The sequence below is a fragment of the Triturus cristatus genome, chromosome 4_1 (genome assembly GCF_964204655.1).
Source record: "Triturus cristatus chromosome 4_1, aTriCri1.1, whole genome shotgun sequence".
NCBI classification, from domain to species: domain Eukaryota; kingdom Metazoa; phylum Chordata; class Amphibia; order Caudata; family Salamandridae; genus Triturus; species Triturus cristatus.
Genome location: NC_140585.1, coordinates 64,072,247 through 64,093,646, shown reverse-complemented (window position 1 = coordinate 64,093,646; position 21,400 = coordinate 64,072,247). Strand labels below are relative to the sequence as shown.

At 46.3% G+C, this 21,400-nt stretch overlaps 1 protein-coding gene across 3 annotated transcripts in view; it reads right to left on the bottom strand.

Annotated features, from left to right (window-relative positions):
* Positions 1 to 5,730: 5,730 nt before the first annotated feature.
* The window catches only part of LOC146839531 (N-acyl-aromatic-L-amino acid amidohydrolase (carboxylate-forming)-like), a 375,658-nt gene continuing 359,988 nt past the window's right edge, over positions 5,731 to 21,400 (bottom strand). For all 3 annotated transcript variants that reach the window (XM_085651586.1, XM_085651587.1, XM_085651589.1), the window contains one exon: positions 5,731 to 10,330. In XM_085651586.1, the coding sequence (XP_085507712.1) occupies positions 10,133 to 10,330 (198 nt within the window). In that variant the 3' untranslated portion in view covers positions 5,731 to 10,132. The remainder of the gene's footprint in view (positions 10,331 to 21,400) is intronic.

The following is a 21,400-nucleotide window of genomic DNA, read 5'->3' as shown; positions in this document are numbered from 1 at the left end:
TTCCCCAAGTTCAGCCTGTATTTGCCTACTTAGGCCGCCTATCTTGCTCAAACATTCCCCACATATGACAGCTTTGAGTGCCTCCCATTCCGTGGCCCTGCTGACCGTGGTACCCCAGTTGCTTTCAATATATTCTGTTATCTTTGCACTAAGGGCCTGTCGGAATGGGGCGTCCAGCAGCGATTCCACCTGCAGCCGCCAATGTCTCTTCTCATTGTGCGTCTTGGCCCCACCCCACTCAAGCAGCAAGGGAGAGAGTGGTCAGATAAGAATCTGCCCAGGTATACCACCTTCTGTAAATCGAGTCACATATTTGTGTTTTCCCAAGACGCGATCCAGTTGGCTATATGTGCTTGTGTGGCTGAGTAACAGGAATATTCACACCTATTTGTATAGCGTTCTCTCCACACGTCCACACAGTGCAGGTTACGCATGATGTTTATGAGCGTGCCCACCATACCTGGTTTATTCATACCTCTAGAGGGCCGTCGATCCAACACCAATTAATTTCATACACCCACAACAATCGATCTATTATATTATCCGTCACAAGGGATTGCAACCTAAGAAAGAACTCCCTATCATCAATATTAAGGGCATATGTGTTCAAGATAGTCACAGTCACTCCAACGCATACCACAAGTCATGTGTGCATCACTGCATCTGACTCTGCCCCCCAGGAAGGCTTTTTATTTTCACTTTTTGCTTTAGATGCAATATCAGTAAAGCCTGGCCCTATTCTTCTACACTTTAATGATTGTAAGGAGAAACACTGACACTTTATTTTCATACCTACAGGGACGCGTATGTCACTCACTGTCCCTATACCGGCTCATCACCTGGGCTGGTAGAGGAGGATGGCAGCACTGACATTCAGAAGGGAGACATCCATTACATCGCGGTCTTCACACCGCAATACGTTTAAAACGCAGGCATTACAACGCACGTCGTTACAAAGACTTGCGCAGGATGGCGCTATACACTAAGGAATAGTATGATTTACTATTCCAACGCCTTCCCTACTGTTACGTAGGCTGGAGTTGGAATAGTAAATCATACTATTCCTAAGTCCAGCGCCCTCCAGCGCAAGTCGTTGTAATGACTTGCGTTGTAATGCCTGTGTTGTAAACGTATCACGGTGTGAAGACCACGATGTAACTTCACATAATCCCTTAGCTGGTGGGAAAGGATTGCGTTGGAAATTAGATATACAACTAAATAGAGCAGCTGGTTTATATGGGTGTTGAAACCCAACAAATCATCTTATCTGGACGCTAATTGCAAAGAGCTGGCACACATATTCAATAAGTAGCATGTTAACTTGGTCAACAAAACTAGATGGAAGCCCACCTCAAACAGAAGTCTGGGACCCTCTGTGACCAGTCACAAACTTTTTCAGTCTGATGTAATCTTACTGAGTGCAAAAGTTAGTATTTTTACCCCAATCTATTGGGAAACAGTGTATTTTGGGCAAGAAAATCCCTCAACCACAAACCAGGCTGCCGTAAAATTCCTCAACCACAAACCAGGTTGCCGTAAAATTCCTCAACCACAAACCAGGCTGCCGTAAAATTCAACCTCCAACCAGGCTGCCATAAAATCCCTCAACCACAAACCAGGCTGCCGTAAAATTCCTCAACCACAAACCAGGTTGCCGTAAAATTCCTCAACCACAAACCAGGTTGCCGTAAAATTCCTCAACCACAAACCAGGCTGCCATAAAATCCCTCACCCACAAACCAGGCTGCCGTAAAATCCCTCAACCACAATCCAGGCTGCCGTAAAATTCCTCAACCAGATACCAGCATTTTGCTGTCAACTGTCTCATAAATATTTAATTTTCATGACACAGAACAAGGCTGAATTGACTGAGACTGGTGTAAGAGACAGTTTGTCTAACTCTTAACAAGAGTTATTAGTCTCTAAAAAAGCACAAAGGTTGCCTTATTTCCTAGGTTGCACACGACCACATCCTGTTGTGACAGCAAAATGATTCATGGTTGACCATTAGTGCTCCTATAAAGTTTTGTTTAGGGTAGCTTCAATGAATTTTTTTTGCTTACTCCCATCCACAGGATTAAAAGAGGAGGGTTACTGTGCGAAATGCAATGAGCCGACATGTTGCGGCATGGTAGACTGTCTTCAGGGCCCCACACACTCGTTGAGGCCGGTGCATCACCCTAAAACACAAGCATCGCTCTGTATGGAGAGGAACCCTCCCAGGATTCCACAAAGACAACGTGTGAACTTCAACTCCTCAGAAAGTATTAATGTATTAGATAAAGAACCCAAAGTACAATAAAGGATACTTTGGAACCGCCTCAAGAGACACCAGATATACTGGGTTACAATTGTGAACTGTTTCTCTATAATGTCCAAAAAGTGAGCACCAAACACTCTATTTTAGCATTTGACCCTCCGGGTGTCGGGGCTGATAAGTTTAAGGCTCATCCTGTTAGGTAATGTGTGGTTAAAGATTAATAACTAATTATTTCAGACTAAAGCTGAATACATTTATGTCCAGCAAAGTTTAAAAAATTGATGTCCTGCCAGTGCTTTATCCCAATGTAAGAACATTATTTTTTCTAAACAAACTGACTCTACACGTAACAATTCCTGACTACACTAATACTACATATGGGAAAATAACAGGCAGTATTTCACAGAGTGTGTAATGTAGCATTCTGTCTATTGCTATGCCCACCAGGGATCTGGCCACCAGGGATCTCTCCCTCACCTCCATGTCCCGGTGTGCCCATCTTGGTTATGGGTAGGCCGGTAAGAATTGGGATCTGGATTTTGCCATTCTCACCTGTGCCAGGGAGTTGTAGGGACCTTTATCTTGCAACTGTTTGGGGCAGTTAGCTGCCTGTTCACCTACCCAGTCTGCTCATATGGTCCTCCTGGTCCCACCTTTCCCCATGTTTCTCTGTGGCTTCCACGCGGTTGCTGTGGAGTTAGGAGCAGTCAAGATTAGCAGTTGCCCCAAGCCCAAGTAACAGTAGAAGTCAGTCGAGAGTTACTTACAGGGGAGGCTCCACCATCCTGTGAAGCAGGGGTTTAAGGATGTCCCCATGTGCCCCTGCTTCAGCATTCTCTGGCAGCAGGGGTGCTGCAGAGTATAGGTCATGAAGGTACTCTCTGCAGTGCCTCAAATGTAGGCCATGGAAACCACCTCATGTAGCCTCAGATCCTCAAGCTCCAGGGGAGTTTTGCAGAATCCTTCTGCTCACACCAGACTCAAAAGCAAAATGGCCACAAAGTGCCAGTCTCCTTTAGGCTTCTCAATGCAGGTGGTACAAAATGATGTTGGTTCAGTCCTCTCCATCTTCTAGCCAGCTTTATTCTTCAGAGGTACCTCCAATGCGTCTCTTTCCAGCAGTAAGGGTTGGCACCTTTACGCAGCGCCAGTCCTCATGATTCCAGGAGGATCTCTTGGACTCCAGGTTATGGCCGCTAGGCTTCTTTGAAAGCCGACTAACAGACACTGTCTTGGTATCACAAAACCTTTCTTCAACACCCTATGATATGTCACATTAGCCAATCAGTGAGAATTCTTAGAGCACTGACGTGGGTTCTCAGCTCCATACGTAGACTCAGATTTCAGACAGTTTATGGATTTCACAAGGCCCCAAAATAAAAGTGGCCCCGTCAGTAAAACAGATAGCTAAAAACTGGTAACATCAGGTAAATCAACAGTAAAAACCGGCTCACCTGGTCATAAAAACTGGTACACGACTGCTAAAACAAGCATTTTGAAAAGAAGAGCCTTCACAGGTTTCTTGTAGTATTGCGGTAGTTTATTTATCAAACAGCGTCCCAGCAGAGAGTAGCTTCTTTAACTTCAATCTCTCTCTTCAAACTGTTTCTCCTAGAACGTATCACTGCTTTCATTCTATCTGTAGCTAAGTAACAGGGCTATGACATAAGCAATAGACATCTCTACATATCTCCTTTTCATACAATACAACAACATGAAAATATACAATAATAATGATATAAAGAAAGAACAAAAGAAAAAGATTAATCAAAACAATAAAATATAAAAAATAAGCTTTGGGAATCTATACCCAATATTCTCAGATACATTTAACCATCGATATCTTACGGTCGACGTACTTTGCAAACATTCCCTAAACTCCAAGTCGTACCATCTTCCAAATTGACAACATTAGATCTTACAGCTTTGACTATATATTTGCTTTCACCTTTGCGAACCCATTCATTTTTCCGTACTACAACCCAATCTTTCCTTTGAATATGCACTTGTTTTACACCTTTCCTGGAATCATATACACTTTTCATCTTTTCTTGACCTTCTTCCACCTTTTTTAACACTTGTTCACGATCAATCCATATCCTTTCCTTCTTGCACAACCACACAGGACATTCTTTTTTTCCTGGTTCTCTACCCTTGAGAGACACAAAAGGAGCTACTCCAGGACTGGAATGGGGAGTAATTCTATGCATCCACATCATTTTCCTCAACTCTTGTCTCCAAGACAATCCATTTGCAAGAGACAACTGTATATTTTCCATAACAATTCGATTAACTCTTTCTACCAGACCATTTGCCTGAGGTCTAAAAAGAGCTACCTTCTCATGTGTGATACCCATCCTACTGAAGTCATCTACCATTTCCCTTGAAATAAACTGCCCTCCGTGGTCAGTCACAATACTACCCGGTATTCCTTCCTAAAGAAAAACCCTTTCAAGAAATTTTATGACATTACTGGTATTGATTTCTCCCATAGTTTCTATCACAAAGTGATAGTCAACGAGGACTAGGATAAACCTATCTCTCATTCCCAATTTATTAACTGGTCCAATAAAATCCATGGATAATTTTTCCCATGGTCTCGATGGAAATGTTGTGCATTCTAAACAGGGTTGACGTACAACTTTGGACTTATCACTATTCAAGCAAAATTGGCAATCTTTCACTAAGGCCTCAACTTCACAATCAACCCCCGGCCACGAGAATCATTCTTGAACTCTTCGTTTTGACATTCCCTGAGCTGGATGACCCTCATGTATTAATTCAAGAATATGTTTCTCTATACTCCTAGGAGGTACAATTTGCCATCTCCTCATAATGTTCCCATTGCATAAGCTCAATTCTTCCTTAACTCCTAGATTCCACTTTTCCCGATACTGAATCGCTTTCCATGGCTTTGCTCCATTCTTCAGACGATAAATCAAGGACTCCTGTGTTCCCACAAATATCGCTATTTATATCACCACAAATTTCATTACAGTCTTCATCCAAAGGAATTCTTGAAAAATAATCGGCAATCACATTTTTCTTTCCCTTATAGTATTCAACTTCATAATTAAATTCCATAACAGATAGTAACCATCTAGAAATTCTTGGGGTTATATTCCCTTCCAATCCCTTTCCGCCTTTGAAGATATACAATAATGGCTTATGATCAGTACGCATTCTGAAAGGAAGACCCCATAGATAAAACATGAAGTGGCGCATTCCCCAACAGCACGCTAAGGCTTCCCTCTCAATTACTGGAAAAGACCTTTCCGCCCCCTGTAATCTTCCGGAGGCAAAGCCAATGAGTCTTTCTTCACTACCAACCTTTTGTGATAACACTGCCCCAATGCCAACACCACTAGCATCAGTGGTTAAGAATGTTCTCCCACCGACTTTCCATTGTGCTTTGCACACGTGGGTTCGGATCCCATCCTCGTCGCCATGAAAAGAAGAGCCTTCACAGGTTTCTTGTAGTATTGTGGTAGTTTATTTATCAAACACAATCCCAGCAGAGAGTGGCTTCTTTAACTTCAATCTCTCTCTTCAAACTGTTTATCCGAGAACTTATCACATTTGCAATGCAATTGGTTTTGCAATTGCGAGATTTTGACCTATTGGCATTGTGAATGACAACACCATGTATTTAGTGTTTAAAAAACAACTCCAGTCATAAAAGGCATTGTCATTTACAATACCAATAGGTTAAAGTTTCTAAAAATGCGAGACCTATTGCATTGCAAAATGCTTGTTTACATGGAGGGCACGGCTCATCCATTTCCTTCTTTCAACTGAAGAGCAAGCTTCCGGTGATGTTATGCCTGTGAATAAGGTTAATGCCACTAGACACGGTGATAACCGACCAGAGCGCATCAGTGTTATTTGCAATGGCCGTTAAACCATTTCATCATGGAGGCCGTCATCGCCAATTTTTGAGATACGTCGCAAGCTTGAATTTCACACAGTATTTGCATAGTTAACTGCAGTTTATTCAATACCATTGACAGAAACATTCATTTTGAAGTGTCAAAGATACCTTTCCAGTGGATACCGGTGACAACGTAATAGCATCTCACGCGCATGCCCAATCTGTACCGTGTGGTTGTTGCCCCAGACTTCCCCATCTCTCATTACTCACATTTCATGTTTCCCTTTATGTCGTTCCTGTTTCCCTTTATCACGTTCCTTTGGCTCCCTCGCTTTCTTTCTCGCTCTTCTGAAGTTCTCAGTTCTATTCTATTACTAAATGAGGGCCTGATTGAGATCTTGGCGGATGGGTTACTCCATCACAACGGTGACGGATATCCCGTCCGACAAAATGTAAATCTCATTATATCCTATGAGATTTATATTACGGCGGATGGGATATCCCTCGACGTTGTGATGGAGTAACCCGTCCGCCAAGGTCCAAATCAGGTGCTAAGTCTCATTAGCTTCCTCCTGTCCTTATGTTCTCCTAATCTGTTCTCTGTCGTTTCCTCCTCCATGTATCTTCTGTATCCTGTTTGCTATGATTCCCTCAACTTCACAAGATCCTCTCATCTGCTTCACCTCGCCTTTCTCATGTCTCTTTAGGCTATTCTCGCTTTCCACTCTTACCTTCCCCTCATGTCTCTTTAACAGTGGTGAATTCGTAAAGAAAAGTAAGGGTCAGGGTGCAGCTTACTTCTCAGGAAGCCGCCGGTGCTCACCCCATCCACTGCCCCTTTCCAGGTCTGCCAAATGCCAGCTTCAGCCCTCACCTATAACTATCACACTCATACAAGTGAGAGATTTTGCACTATTCCAAAACACCTAGGGGCAGATTTACAAGCCCCTTGCGTGACTTTTACGCTGCAGTTGCGTCACTTTTTTGACGCAACAGCGGCGCAAACAAGGCGGCCTATTTACAACGTGACGCATCTAGGGAGATGCGTCATGTTGTAAAGCCCTGCGTCACATTATACCTGCGTCAGGTATAATGTATGCAGGGTGGGCGTTCCCACGCAGGAAGGCCTCGTAAAAGTGACTCAGTGAAATATACAAGATTTCACTGCGCCACTTTTAGGACGCCACTGCGTCAAAACCTTACGCCTGCTTCAAGCAGGCGTAAGTAGTGACGCAGTGAAGTGGGAATAGGCCTCAACAAGCAGTGCTTGCGAAACGACTCCAGCAAATGCGTGACTTTTCCGCCAACAGATGCGTCAGAATTTCTGACACATCTGTCAATCCTTGCGCCATAGTGCGCCGTATTGTAAATACGGCGCATCTATGGTGGAGCAAGGGTTTCTAAGTGTGGCGCAGATAAAGTGACGCATCTGTACAGATGCGTCACTTTCTTGTAAATCTGCCCCCTTGAGTTCTGAGAATGGACTAGACCCACCAGTCCATTATGTTTTTTTTAACCGTAAATATATGGCACAGCGAAACACTTTGATGGTGTTAAAATGAGGCAGACAGTGCCACTATTTGGTGGCATGGCATCATACAGTGCCAGTTTTTATAAATACAAATAAGATTTCTAGTGGCACAAGTTCAATACACAATTCAACATAAACCGAGCCGGTGTTGTCAATCCACAAGCCTGTGTGGTTTATTTCATAATTATTCTCATATTTTTGAAAAACCAATATATACATTAACACCATGTCATGTTAAAGAACACAATTTTACCGGTTTGACATTACATACAATAACAATTACGAATTGTGTGACACTACATGAACTCATTACTCACTATATTTGAGATGGTGTTAATGTATATATTGGTTTTTCAAAAATATGAGAATAGTTGTGAAATAAACCACACGAGCTTGTGGGTTGACAACACCAGCTCGGTATACGTTGAATTGTGTATTGAACTTACACCGGCTCGGTATTTGTTGAATTGTGTATTGAACTTACACCGGCTCGGTATATGTTGAATTGTGTATTGAACTTACACCGGATCGGTATATGTTGAATTGTGTATTGAACTTACACTGGCTCGGTATATGTTGAATTGTGTATTGAACTTACACCGGCTCGGTATATGTTGAATTGTGTATTGAACTTACACCGGATCGGTATATGTTGAATTGTGTATTGAACTTACACCGGCTCGGTATATGTTGAATTGTGTAACTCGGTATATGTTGAATTGTGTGTTGAACTTACACCGGCTCGGTATATGTTGAATTGTGTATTGAACTTACACCGGATCGGTATATGTTGAATTGTGTATTGAACTTACACCGGATCGGTATATGTTGAATTGTGTATTGAACTTACACCGGCTCGGTATATGTTGAATTGTGTATTGAACTTACACCGGATCGGTATATGTTGAATTGTGTATTGAACTTACACCGGATCGGTATATGTTGAATTGTGTATTGAACTTACACCGGCTCGGTATATGTTGAATTGTGTAACTCGGTATATGTTGAATTGTGTGTTGAACTTACACCGGATCGGTATATGTTGAATTGTGTATTGAACTTACACCGGCTCGGTATATGTTGAATTGTGTATTGAACTTACACCGGCTCGGTATATGTTGAATTGTGTATTGAACTTGTGCCACTAGAAGTCTTATTTGTATAAAAAGTGCTGTGGTCCTTCCTGGTGTGCAATGTGGACCCAAACCTTCCATAGGTTTACAGTTTTTATAAATAAGCACCGGTGCCAAGCATCAGCCAACACAGGCCCAAATCAAGCATTGCTCTCCTCCAAACGTCTTCTGCCTTGATGTTTTAATCCTTCCCCTTCTCCTGAGGGCATTCTCTCCTATGCCCTCTCCCTTTTCCTTTCTTTCGGATGTTCTGTGAATTGTAATGTGTCTAAATTCCACTGAATTTCCTCTGTGTTTTGCGCTCTCACCTGTTGTTTTACCAGTGCTTAATGTGAGCCGGTGGTTTCCGGTGCTTGGAACCAGCACTTAATCGTCAACACCGGCGCTTATGACAGTCTACCACATGATGGCGCCGTTTTTCTAATATAGAGACGGGCACACCAACAGTTGCTCATTAAATCAATATACCTTAAAAATGCCTATTGCCTGCCCCCCAGGTCATTCCTGTAGCTTTGGGGGGCTGGAATAGTCTGAACTGTCATACCTGTGGGGTTTCATGGTTAGTAGTTTTGTTGGTTCCGTCACAGGTGGCGCTGAAAAGAGCTATGGGCTGGTGCAAGATGCAGTGGCCTCCTGACGAGAGCCCCGGCACTTAAATTACCTACAAGTTTTACCGTACAGTACGTGGAGAAGAGGGCATTTGGAAAGTAGCTCTCCACCTGTAAGGAGTCACTGATCGCCCAACTGGTGTCCCGCAGGACTGACCCTTTTCACCCGATCTTTCTTTCGCCTGCTCTCACTGCCATTCAGTGCTTCATTTGTAAAACAATGAGTGCCGGGCCCTCGTCAGGAGGTCGCTGCAGCTCGCACCACCCGATGCCCCTGCCAGCGCTGCCAATGACAATGTCAACAAACAAATACTAACCACCACACTCCTACAAGTGTGAGAATTCAGACTGTGCCAGGACCCCGGAGCTATAGGAATGGCTTGGGCAGCAAGTGTCAGTGATTTTAATGTATATTTAATTAATAAACAACTGTTGTTGTGCTCATCTCTATATTGGGCAAACAGTGCAACTGTGTGGCTGACTCGAATTGACAAATAAGTGCTGGTGTCGCACACCGGAAACCGCCAGCTCAAATTAAGCACTGCTGCCCATCAATGTCCTCCTAGTCTCTTGTCTTTGGTCTGAAGCTTTGAGGTCTTCGTTCCTTTCGACTGGTAACAGCTATCCTCTCACTTTGGCTCTCTTCATTTTTCCTGTACCCCACAAGTACCCATGTATCCCCCAGAGGACCTGTTCTGTTCCTCTCCCCAGCCCTGCACACCTCCCAGGTCAGACCAGCTGTGCTTGAATGGCCGGGACAGAAATCCACTTCTTCTCTGACTTGCAAAAGGCGATTTCCTTTTCGTAGTAAGCGGCCTCGTTGATGAAGAAAGGGTAGATGGTCGACTCGCCTTCATAGATGACCTCTGACCCCTCCAGGGTCTGGAAGATGGGATCCCCAGGGTTTAGAGGAAGGAAATCCTTGTCCTGAAAAACAAACAAAAAGTAAGAATAGTTTCTGCCTGAATCGAGAGCCTAAAGTCAAATGCACAGAGATTCGTCATTAGATGAGCTGGGATTAGAACCGCAGAGTTTGTGCAGCAGGAAGTGACGGCTTCAGGCTCCAATCCTAGGGCGCCATGGTTTCATTACTTCGTGCTCCATCCACGTGGCCTGATATTGCTAATCTAATTAGGGCAGATAGAGAGGCTGTTGGGATTCATGCTGCACCCCGTTCTTACAATTGTCCAAGAGCCTACAGCTATACACCCAGGGCTGTAAGTGGGATGAAAAACCTGCGAGCTCTCTCCAAGGGGTGTGGCTTAACCCTTTCTGTGCAAAGGATGTAATAATGATTCCATCCTCCGCCATAGTGGCCGTGTGTGGAGGATGTAACCGTTACGTCACCTGTGCACGTCCAGGAAATCCCTCTGCTGTATACAGCAGTGGGGTTTCATTTTGTTTTCAGCCTCGGGAGCAGGGGAAGTGCTTCCCCTGCCTTTGCATCGGGAGACCTGGCGAAATGTCGCGTGCAAGGTTTTGTGGCTCTGCAGATTCTAGAACCTCCCATCACAGATATGTGAGGAAAATGGGTTGTTTATAGTCAAACTTTGAGGTTTGTAAAGCATTATGGGTAATAAAAAGAGGTGAGAGCCACGCAAGTCAGGGCACCCTGGATAGTCCTAGGTTGGCTAGGTTTCCCTGGCTGCTGGCCTAGCTGGGGTCCAAGATCTAATTCGAAAAGTAACATTACAGCTACAACAAGCCAGGACGATTGGCTTTGTCAATGGTTGTTATTTGCGTAAGCCAAATAAGCACCAACTATGGCTTTGTTGTAAATAAAACTGAACATGCTTCAGTTCTGAAACGATGAGATTGAAAGAAATATAACGAGTCTCTTTGAAGTTACCCCAGAGGCAGTGAAGGGCGGCACGGCGGCAGAGGAAAGACCTTTATTCACCCTGAGGGTGAGGGCAAAAATGGAGAGCCCGATAGGGACCCGTCTCAGCACCTGCCCGGCCCACTTAAACCCTATATACACCCTACTTCAAACCTATAAAACCACGGGTATGCCATTGAATCCCGTAGAATGGAACACTGCAACTATGCCGTGCCCTGCCATCTAGTGGTGAGAATGGAGAAATACACTTATTTCTAGTGCTGCTCTCAAGCCCAAAGAACTGGGAATACACACATGGCTTGCCCTGCAGAGTGCAGACTCACACAGGCAGCTACCCTGTTGCTGTGAGAACCAAGAATTGGTTATATGAGATTCAGGAGCAAAATGGACTTGTAGGAATCTGTTCTAGAGAAGCTATCTCCAAGAATATGTTCCTGTGACATTCACAAAATGCCAAATCTCTCATGGTAAATGCTGTTCATGTTGCAAATAATACCTGCAGTTCTGTTTTCACCCAGATCCTGCATGTGAGAGGGAGTGATCGAACATCTGAACTCTCTCTTTTTTTTTTTTTAACAACAAATTTGTATTCGTTTTTATGGGTACAAAATGGGCTGAGCCCGGGGAGTACAATACATATGATAAAAAAGACATCGCTTACCTGGTTTTAAGTTTCAATAACAACTTGGCCTATAAAACACCAGAACTGATAATTAACACACTACAGCGAATCCTGCTGACTGTTCGTAATTGCATATGCTTATGGCGTGTCAAGGAAAAGCCTTTAAACTTACCTGTCTCTAATTTACGACTGTGTCGCATGTGTCTCTTGGGGAATTATGGAAGGCCGAAATGTGGCTGGGGGGGAAAGCTAATACCTAAATATGTCGCCAAGCGGGACCAAATCTTCCTGTGCTTCTGAGGACATCCCAGTGCTTGAAAAACTACAATTTTGGCAGCCATGCATCTATCTAATGTCTTTTTCCATCTCCCTAAACTCGGCGGGGAGGTCGCTTTCCACTTCTTGGCTATGTCCCTTTTGGCCAAAGTTAGGCCCAGGAACAGGAGGTGCTGTTTATAGCAATTACCTCCAATTTGTTCCGTGCTATGGAGGGGCAGCAGTCTGGGGTCAAATGGAATGGTCCAGGCCAGCACCTGGCCCAGGCAGGACACCATCTTCCTCCAGAATGATTGTATCATCCCACTGCTCAACACCGTGTGCAGAAATGAGCCCTCCTCTTTTGTACAGCGAAGGCACTGGGGTGACTGGATAACTCCCATCTTCCACAACCGGGATCTAGTGTAGCATATACAGTGGAGATACTTAAATTGTATGAGCCGGAATCTCAAGGAGACCGCCTGTCGGGGGCTAGCTAGGGCCTCAGTCCAGTCGTCATCCGTCAAGGTCGGCACATCCGCTTCCCAGGCTGCTCCGGTCTTGTGTAGTGTGTTGTGTGTATGGGTGGTTAATGTCTGATATATTTGCTTAATTTTGTGCGTCCCTAGGTCCCCCATTGGTTAACGACCTTCTAGTGGGTGGAATTCTGGTAGGGACTCCAAATGACGGATCAATCAATCAGGACATTTGTAGAGCGCGCTACTCACCCGCGAGGGACTCAAGGCGCTGGGAGGGGGGTGCCGCTACTGCTCCAAAAGCCAGGTCTTGAGGTGCTTCCTGAAGGAGAGATGGTCCTGGGTCAGTCGAAGGGGGGTGGGGAGGGAGTTCCACATCTTGGCCGCCAGGTAGGAGAAAGATCTTCCTCCGGTGGTGGTTCTGCGAATCCGTGGGACGGTGGCGAGGGCGAGGTTTGCGGAGCGGAGCTGGCGGGTAGGTGTGTAGAACGTGAGGCGGGTATTGAGGTATTCGGGGCCCGCGTCGTGGAGAGCCTTGTGTGCGTGGCTGAGGAGTCTGAAGGTGATCCTCTTGTTGACGGGGAGCCAGTGCAGGTCTCTCAGGTGAGCAGAGATGTGGCTGTGTCGGGGAATGTCCAGGGGTTAAGAGCATATTGCAGTTGTAGGTAGCGGTGGAACTGAGATTTATGTAAGTGGAACTCGGTTTGTAGTTGCTGAAAGGATTTATGAATGCAACCATGCATAATGTCGCCTAAGGTGGAGATTCCAATAAGGTACCATTTGCGAAAGCCAACCAAGGGAGAGACCCTGCTAAAAGGGGGTTGTTTTTGTCAATCTTCGCATCCAACCCATGGTCTTCACTGTGCGTCTCCATAACTGCTGGCTGAGGGGAGGGCATCTAGTTTAATGTGACTGTACAGGAGTTTCTGCAATGGGGTGTCCTCCATTGCCAGCCTCTCTACCACATATGCAGGGTCGGACTGAGCACCGTACCAGCACTCGTTGATAACAAGGAGATGGGATGCGGAATATTATGCATAGATATCGGCCGCCGCAATGCCACCATAATAAGTTGATTGTGTACATGTGTGGAGTGCTACCCGGATCGTGCCACCCTGTCACAGAAACCTGTTCAAAATTGCATTAAGTTACGTAAACCAAAAGTGGGGATGTTATATGGGAATCTTTCACCATACTAGGTGATTTTAACTTCCATTTGGAAGACAACAATAATCCTGATACTACCAGTTTATTAGATAAACTAGCTAGCTTTGAACTAAATCAAATTGTTTGTGAGCCTACACATCTAGCAGGGCATACATTAGATGGTATCTGCACGAACAACTCTCTTATAGAGGTTAAGAAAGTCTGCCCATTACCCTGGTCCGACCACTCTGCTGCGCAGTTTACCATCACGCTAGCGACATTAAATGGTGGGCGGAGGATTAGACCTTCGGTTGTCAAACATCGTGCTTGGAAGTCAGTCAGCAAAAATGATTGTATGTCAGCACTAAGCGAAAGGCCTGCAATTCCTACTGACTCTAATCAAGCTGCGACAGTTCTCCACAACTGGCTAAATAGAGCAGCGAACATTGTTGCACCAGAAATGATGATGCGCTCTCGACAAAAAAAGGCGTCGCCCCCCTGGTACTCTGCAGATCTCAAATTAGCTCAAATTAAGTGCAGGCAAAAAGAACGTATCTGGAGATCTCAATAGAATTAACATCTAGAGACTAATAACATCCTTGACACCACACAACATGGCTTCAGAGCAATACACTCTACGGAGACAACCTTGATCATGGCAGCAGAGGAAATGCGTAAGGTGATGGATGATGGAGGAAGGGCTGTACTGGTCCTGCTTAATTTAACAGCAGCCTTTGATACCGTGAACCACGCGGTATTAATACAAAGGCTACAGGATGTAGGTATCAGTGGTATAGCTCTTGCCCTCCTCTCTTCCTTTCTATCCTCTAGGGAACAAGTGATTTTTTGGGATGGATATTGGTCTGAGGAGTTTACACTCCCCGGCGAAGTCCCTCAAGGCTCAGCCCTATCCCCCACACTTTTTAATATTTATGTAGCCCCTCTGGCCAGACTAATAAAAAGTTATGGCTTCACGCTGGTGTCATATGCTGATGACACGCAGCTTATAGTGTCTGTAACACAGTCAGTGGATGCCACGGCAGCCGAATTTTTCAAATGCACTTCTGCCCTGATGACCTGGATGAACTCTAACTTTTTAAAGCTTAACACAGATAAAACCGAGGTGACAGAGTTTGGTCAGAAAATCTCGATCTGGAACCATCTTTGGTGGCCAACTGCAGCCGGTACCTGTCCCGCACCGGTCAACAAAGCCAGGAACCTCGGTTTTATGTTTGATAAAGACCTCACCTGGGCCCCTCACATTAACCAAGTTGCATCAGCTTGTTTTTTTATGTTAAAAGGCCTGAGGAAGATTATTCCATTCATTCCTTTTTCCTTGAGGAAAACCGTGGTAATAGCCACGATTCTGTCCAGGATTGACTATCGTAACGCTCTATATTTGGGAGCGGGTGCCGCTCAATTTGCCAAACTTCAGTCAATCCAGAACGCGACAGCTAGACTCTTGCTCAAATTACCCAAACATCACTCTACATCGAGCAGTATAAAACAACTTCACTGGCTCCCAGTCCGACGACGTTTTGACTTTAAGACGCTATGCCTGGTGCATAAAGCCTTGTTTGGTGGTGGGGCCAAGGATGTGCAATCCCTGTTTTCCCGATATGTACCATCACGGTCTTTAAGGTCGGCCACCCTTGGCTTGGTACAACTCCCAAAGATAAAGAGAGTAAGGTGTGGAGGAAAAGGCTTCTCCTTCTTGGCATCCAAACTATGGAATTCACTGCCCACACACCTGAGAATTTTACCAAATAGATCTGTCTTCAGGAAGGAAATTAAAACATGGCTCTTCTCCCAACCCTAAACATGCCGGCCGTTATGCTTAATCACATTACCCAGCACCAAGATGCCTCGGCAGTAGTGCGCTCTATAAATACCTTCAGTCAGTTAGTCAGTCAAGGTTTGCAGGCGATATAATAAACGGGGTAGGGACACCATTTTAAAAATGGTTGAACACCTGTATAATGATAGGGGGCGTTGGGACCATACTGTAGTTTTGCTACGAACCGCGGGGAGCAAAGGAATGATGTTATGCGTCCACAAAGCCATAGGACGCGGCGATATGAATACTCCCAAGTATTAAATCCATCTGTAGCATGAGATAATTGTCCGGCCCAGGTCTAACGCTTCTGGTCTTCGCACACGGGAAAAGTGTAGATTTGGAGGGGTTGGTTCCCAACCCAGTAGTTTCCCTGAATACTCGAAGGATCTGAAGGATACGGGGTCCAGAGGACCACAGGTCTGTCTGAAAGAATTGGGCGTCATCTCCGTAGAGTGCAATTCTGTCAGTATTCTTGCGACCACTCGAACCCTCGAATCAGCGGGTCCTGTCGAACGCATACCGCCAGGGGCTCTATGGCCAGGGTGAAGAGCAGTGAAGATAGGGGGCAGCCCTGTTGCGTGCCGCGGTGGATGGTAAAGGGGGGAGACAGATTGCCTGCCACTCGAACCAAGGCCAAGAGGTCTGTCTATAGGTCTGTCTATGCTAGAAATCGAGGTCCAAAATTATTGGTGCAAAGGAGTTTGAAGAGATACGTCCAACTTAGAGAGTCAAACGCCTTATCAATGTTGGCCAACAGAATGGTCGCGGCCAGCCATGCTCTTAGGCCATAGCAATAGCATTATGAACCCGTATGATGTTGTGCCTGATGGATTGCTGTGGCATAAAGCCAGCCTGGTCTGGTTGAATGAGGTCGTGAATGCATGATCGAAGACGATCAGCAAGGACTTTACCGAGGAGTTTAGGCTCAAAATTGAGCAGTGAGGTAGGGCGATATGAAGCAGGATCTTCCGGGGGGGGGGGGGGGGGCGACCAGCTTTGAGAAATACTACGATTTCCGCATGCCGCCTGTCTGTGGGTAGAATGTGTTGCTCGAGAGCCTCTTGTAATGCAGCTAAGAAGTGTGAGCCCAACGTTGTCATATGTGACTGCAAAAAGTCACTAGGGAATCCGTTGGGACTAGCCGCTTTACAAGGGTGGGTGTTAATCAATGCTGCTCTTAGCTTGTCTAGTTTACCCGGTCCCTTAACTGATCCAAAAGTTTGTGGGGTGGATATCTGACAGGAATTCGGCGATGAGGCTTTCTGATATGAGCTTCCGTTGCTTGTACAGTGAGGCATAAAATGTCACGAAGACCTGAACTACCGACTCTGCGGAGGTGCATAACACTCCGTCTGCATCTCGCAGTATCGGCACGGGAATAGGGGCCATCTTGGCTTGACATAGTCGATGTAACATTTTACTGGACTTGTAACTTCAATGATATATCCTTTGTTGTGTTGCCAACCAGATCTCTTGTGCCTCATTGGTGAGAAGTTGATGTATTTGTTGCTGGATTAAGAGAAGGTTACGCCGCGATTCTGGGGTGGTCAAGGTCGCCACTTGTGACTCTAGTGATTGCTGGAGATCCTCAAGGTCAGTATTTGGGCTAGTCGTTTACGCTTTTTGCCATTTCGGAAACTTATATCTATTCCCCGAATCAAAGGCTTAAGAGCCTCCCACAGGATAATTCTGGACGGGGCTGTGTCTGAATTGGCCAAGAGGTAATCAGTGCTGGCCTGTTGAAGGACTTCTTGATAATTAGAGTCTCTAAGATGCCAAGGGAACATACGCCAGCGATATGGGGCAAGTTGAGTTTTCAGGCGCAGCTTGAGCTGAACAAGAATGATCCGAGAGTGCCCTGGGTAGGATGGACGTGTGTGATGCCCTATGACTATAACTGTGAGGGAGGATTATGTAGTCAAGTCGTGACAGTGTATTGTGTAGCGCCGATGTATAGGGGAACCCGCTCGTCGAGGGATGAAAAGCACATCATGTGTCTGACCACCCAAGTGTAGTGGCCAAAGACTTCAATTTGGATTTGTTGGTGCGAGGTTCTTTCTCCATGGCCCACCAGCAATCTTGGGGTGTCATCCCATAATTCCAATCCCCACCTAGGATTGTCAGGCCGACCGAAAGTTTACCCCTACAGCTGTGTGCCTTTATCCGAGAATGTTTCTCCCATGGGGTGTGGGGCATATAACTCCCTATGGTTAACTGCTCCCTGGCCACGTACCTGTAATGATGGTATATCTCCCCCGGGGTCTAACCAATATTTAGAGATACAATGTGGCACGCGGCGGTGTATGAGGACCGCCGTACCTCGGGAGCCACGTAAAAACCCAGAATGGTATACTGTAGTTTAACAAAATCTATTGATGCATGGCGTTTATTCCCCAGAAGATGGGTCTCCTGGAGTAGAAGTATGTCCGCTTTGCAGCGCTTTGCTGATCGAAGCACTGCACCCCTCTTGATTTTATTCAAGAGCACCCTAACATTCCAGGATATTATGTTCGGTTACCCGGACTAGGCGTGTGGTGCGCCATCTAACAGCCGTGTAGCCCATCTCTGCAATTACTAGCACGTCAGCATATGATCTTAGTGCGCAGTCGGTGTCTGCAACTTTACAAATAAAATATAACGAACAATACCCATACCCCCACCCTCTATACTTCCATAAACAAGGAGTATCTGTCGTGGCGGAGACCTCGCTAGGACCCCAACAGGGGAAACCCAGGGACCTCCATCAAGTTTGCCCAAACGTCCCAACCTTATAAACCTCATCACTGAGCTTTTCCCTTTTAGGAAAGAATTAAAAACCTGGCTATTCACACAATCTCCTTTTTCAGCATAATCATTGGTTAATCTCAGGTGGGTAGTGCACAGCGCCAGGACACCTCTGGGTAACAGAGCGCTATAGAAATTATTTTAACATAACATAACATAACATAAAACATTATTCCAAAGTCTAGGGGCGAGGTCGTTCCGTGTGTCGCCATTAGCCAGTATAGTGGACCCCATAGTTATTATCTTAAGAGCGAGACTCTTAACCTCCAGCCGAGCTGCATGACCCTATGTCCATTTCAATTAGTGATTATTCTGTCGCTCCTTCCTGGTCTTGGACTCGCAAATTAGAGCGGGATCTGTGCCTTTGCTTCGAATTGTCTCTATTCTGTCTGCCTCTGTGCGAGTCCCGGAAGGAGTCTGAGTCCAACGGCGGCGGGGAGTGCAGTTTGAGATGTGTAGTTTCATCAGCCCAGGAGAACACCGCCTCCGGAGAGTCAAAGAACTAGGACTTTGAGTTGTATTTAACTCTCATCCGGGCAGGATATAGAAGCATATAAGAAACATTGAGTTCCCTTAATCTACGTTTTGCGGCCAAAAGGGATTGTCATTGTTGCTGCATGAGCCTGGTATTGCATCTCGATCTGCATAATTACGTAACTTAGCAATCACCTGTCGCCCAGTGGGGTCTCTCCACTACAAAACAGGTGGAGATTGATTCTTCTGCAACAAGGACTTGAGTCACTTCACAATGAAGTTGTTCATACACCGGCCTTCACAGCCCTCTGGAAAACCGAGCAGACGCAAGTTATTTCAACGGGCCCTGCCCTCTGCCTCTTCAACATGAGATGCCAGTTCCTGTGTCACCACTGTGAGCTTATTCACCTTCTTTTCAAGGAACGTTAAAGTGTCCTCTACAGTTGAGACTCAGGTTTCAGCTTCCGCGATGCAGTCAACCGCCTTGCAGAGATCTTGATGCAGGAATGCGACCTAGGATCTCACTGCGCCAATCTTCGCTTCGAGTGCCTCCCCCGACTGGGTAATTGCTGCTAGTATGGTTGCATTGTCTGAGGTAGGGCCACCTGCCCCCTCCCCTCTTGAGTCTCCCACAGGTGTAGTGTAATGGTCCAAAGCACTCTGTTTTGAGGCAGCACTTCCCGACTTGTCCTTGCCCATGGTGAAGGGAAAGGGCCTATGTGCAGAGGTGCCACACAGGTGGTAGTACAAGTGGTTTGACTTCTTCTGCGGAGTGGCTGCTGCGGTCCAGGCCCCAGAACAGTTTGTGTGCTGCTTCTTCTGTAGATCACAAATGGTCCCACTGGGGCAGGATCCCAGGCCGGGCCTCACAGAACCCAGCCTCCCGGACGACAAGCCACACCAGGCCTAGCCCGGCCGCCTCCACATTTCGAGAAAGCCGGCCAAGTGGGCCCCCTAAAGAGACCGGACTCGCCGGACCCCCAACCTCGTAGCCCACCAGCGGGTCTTGCTTCAAATCTGCAGCTGCCTCACGACGTGTCCCGGGATCCAGTGGGAGGTTGTTGTGGTATCGCCGGTCGTGGGTCTGCAGCACCCAGCGGGTATGTTGTGGCTCGCCGTTCCGTCCTAGGATTAATGGCCTGCAGCTAATTGGGTTATGGCGTGATGGCGTGATGGCAAACCCCGCCTGGCGTGTTCCAACCGGATCTCAGGACCTTAAGCAACTGGTTCGCCCCACCGGGTCCACGGTTATGGCTTATATGGCTCTTAAATATCGCCCCCCTTCGTAGTGTCTCTTATGCCGGCTTCAGTGCATTGGTATTAGGGGGAGCTTATAATGGGTCTGGCATCAAGGGGGAGATCGCGCTTAAATGGTCTTACCGTGGGTACACTGTCTGATTTCAGGCCGCCAGGCGCCGAGTCGAGGGTGCCTGGTCCCAGCTGATCTCTATGTGTGGTGGCACCACACCATGTTATTATCTCCGAGCCAGTCTACACAGCAGACACTAACTCCCGGGTCCAGCGTCCCAACCGCATTACTCATTCACGGTAGCTCACCAGGCACTGAGAAAAAAACGCTAGGTGTCCGCACCGGTCCACCGGCCCCTCGCTGTATCGACTTCTCCACGGTGGGGGCCAGCGGCAGCACCTGCAAGGCAAGGTCACGTCCGTCGCCGTCTAACGACCGCCAGGCACTTCACCTCCGGTGGAGTCTCAGGTCGGCACTGCCTCTGATGCTTCGCCTCAAGGTCTGGCCCAGTGCCATGTCGCGTCTGCCCGACAAAGGCCGCACCCACCCGGCCTTGCTCTCACCCTCGTGTGTCCGCCCCGAGGGACAGTTGCGCAGCAGAATTGAGCCCCAGCAGCACTCTGTACCATCTTCTGTGGCGGCGATGCCAGATTTAGCTCTGGAGGTCGGGATATATCGCAGATTTTTGTGAAAATTGGCTTATGCGAACGAGGTTCTCTAAAGCACGTCCGCCATGTTCTGCTTCCAAGCCACGCCCCACATCTGTACTCTCTTGTCCTATTATGGATACCATATGTCAGTGCTTAATTTGTGAAAAACATAAGTGCCAGGCCTCTCGTCAGGAGGCCAATGCAGCTTGTACCACACATTGCTCCTCCCAGCACTGCCAATGATATTACCAACACATCTACTAACCATCACAGTCCTACATGTGTGAAGATTCAGACTATTTCAAACGTCCAAATCTATAAGAATGCCGTAGGTGATAGTAATTTTTAATGTATTTCAAATTAATAATCAACTGTTGTTGTGGTGATCTCTAAATTAGCCAGACAGCGCCACCTTGTGGCAGATTGTCACAAGCGCCGGTGTTGACAATTAAGTGCCGGGGCTGAGCACTGGAAACCACCACTCAAATTAAGCACTGCCATAAGTAAACCTGATCAACTCATATATTTGGATGTTACTCAGTATTCACATGTGCCCAAAAACTGGAGGAGCTTAAAAATGGACTTAATGTCTATGCGAAATTATAAGAAAGTAGGTTATTAATTGAGGTGGAAGTGAGTCCACCACAAGTAATAACGCTACCAA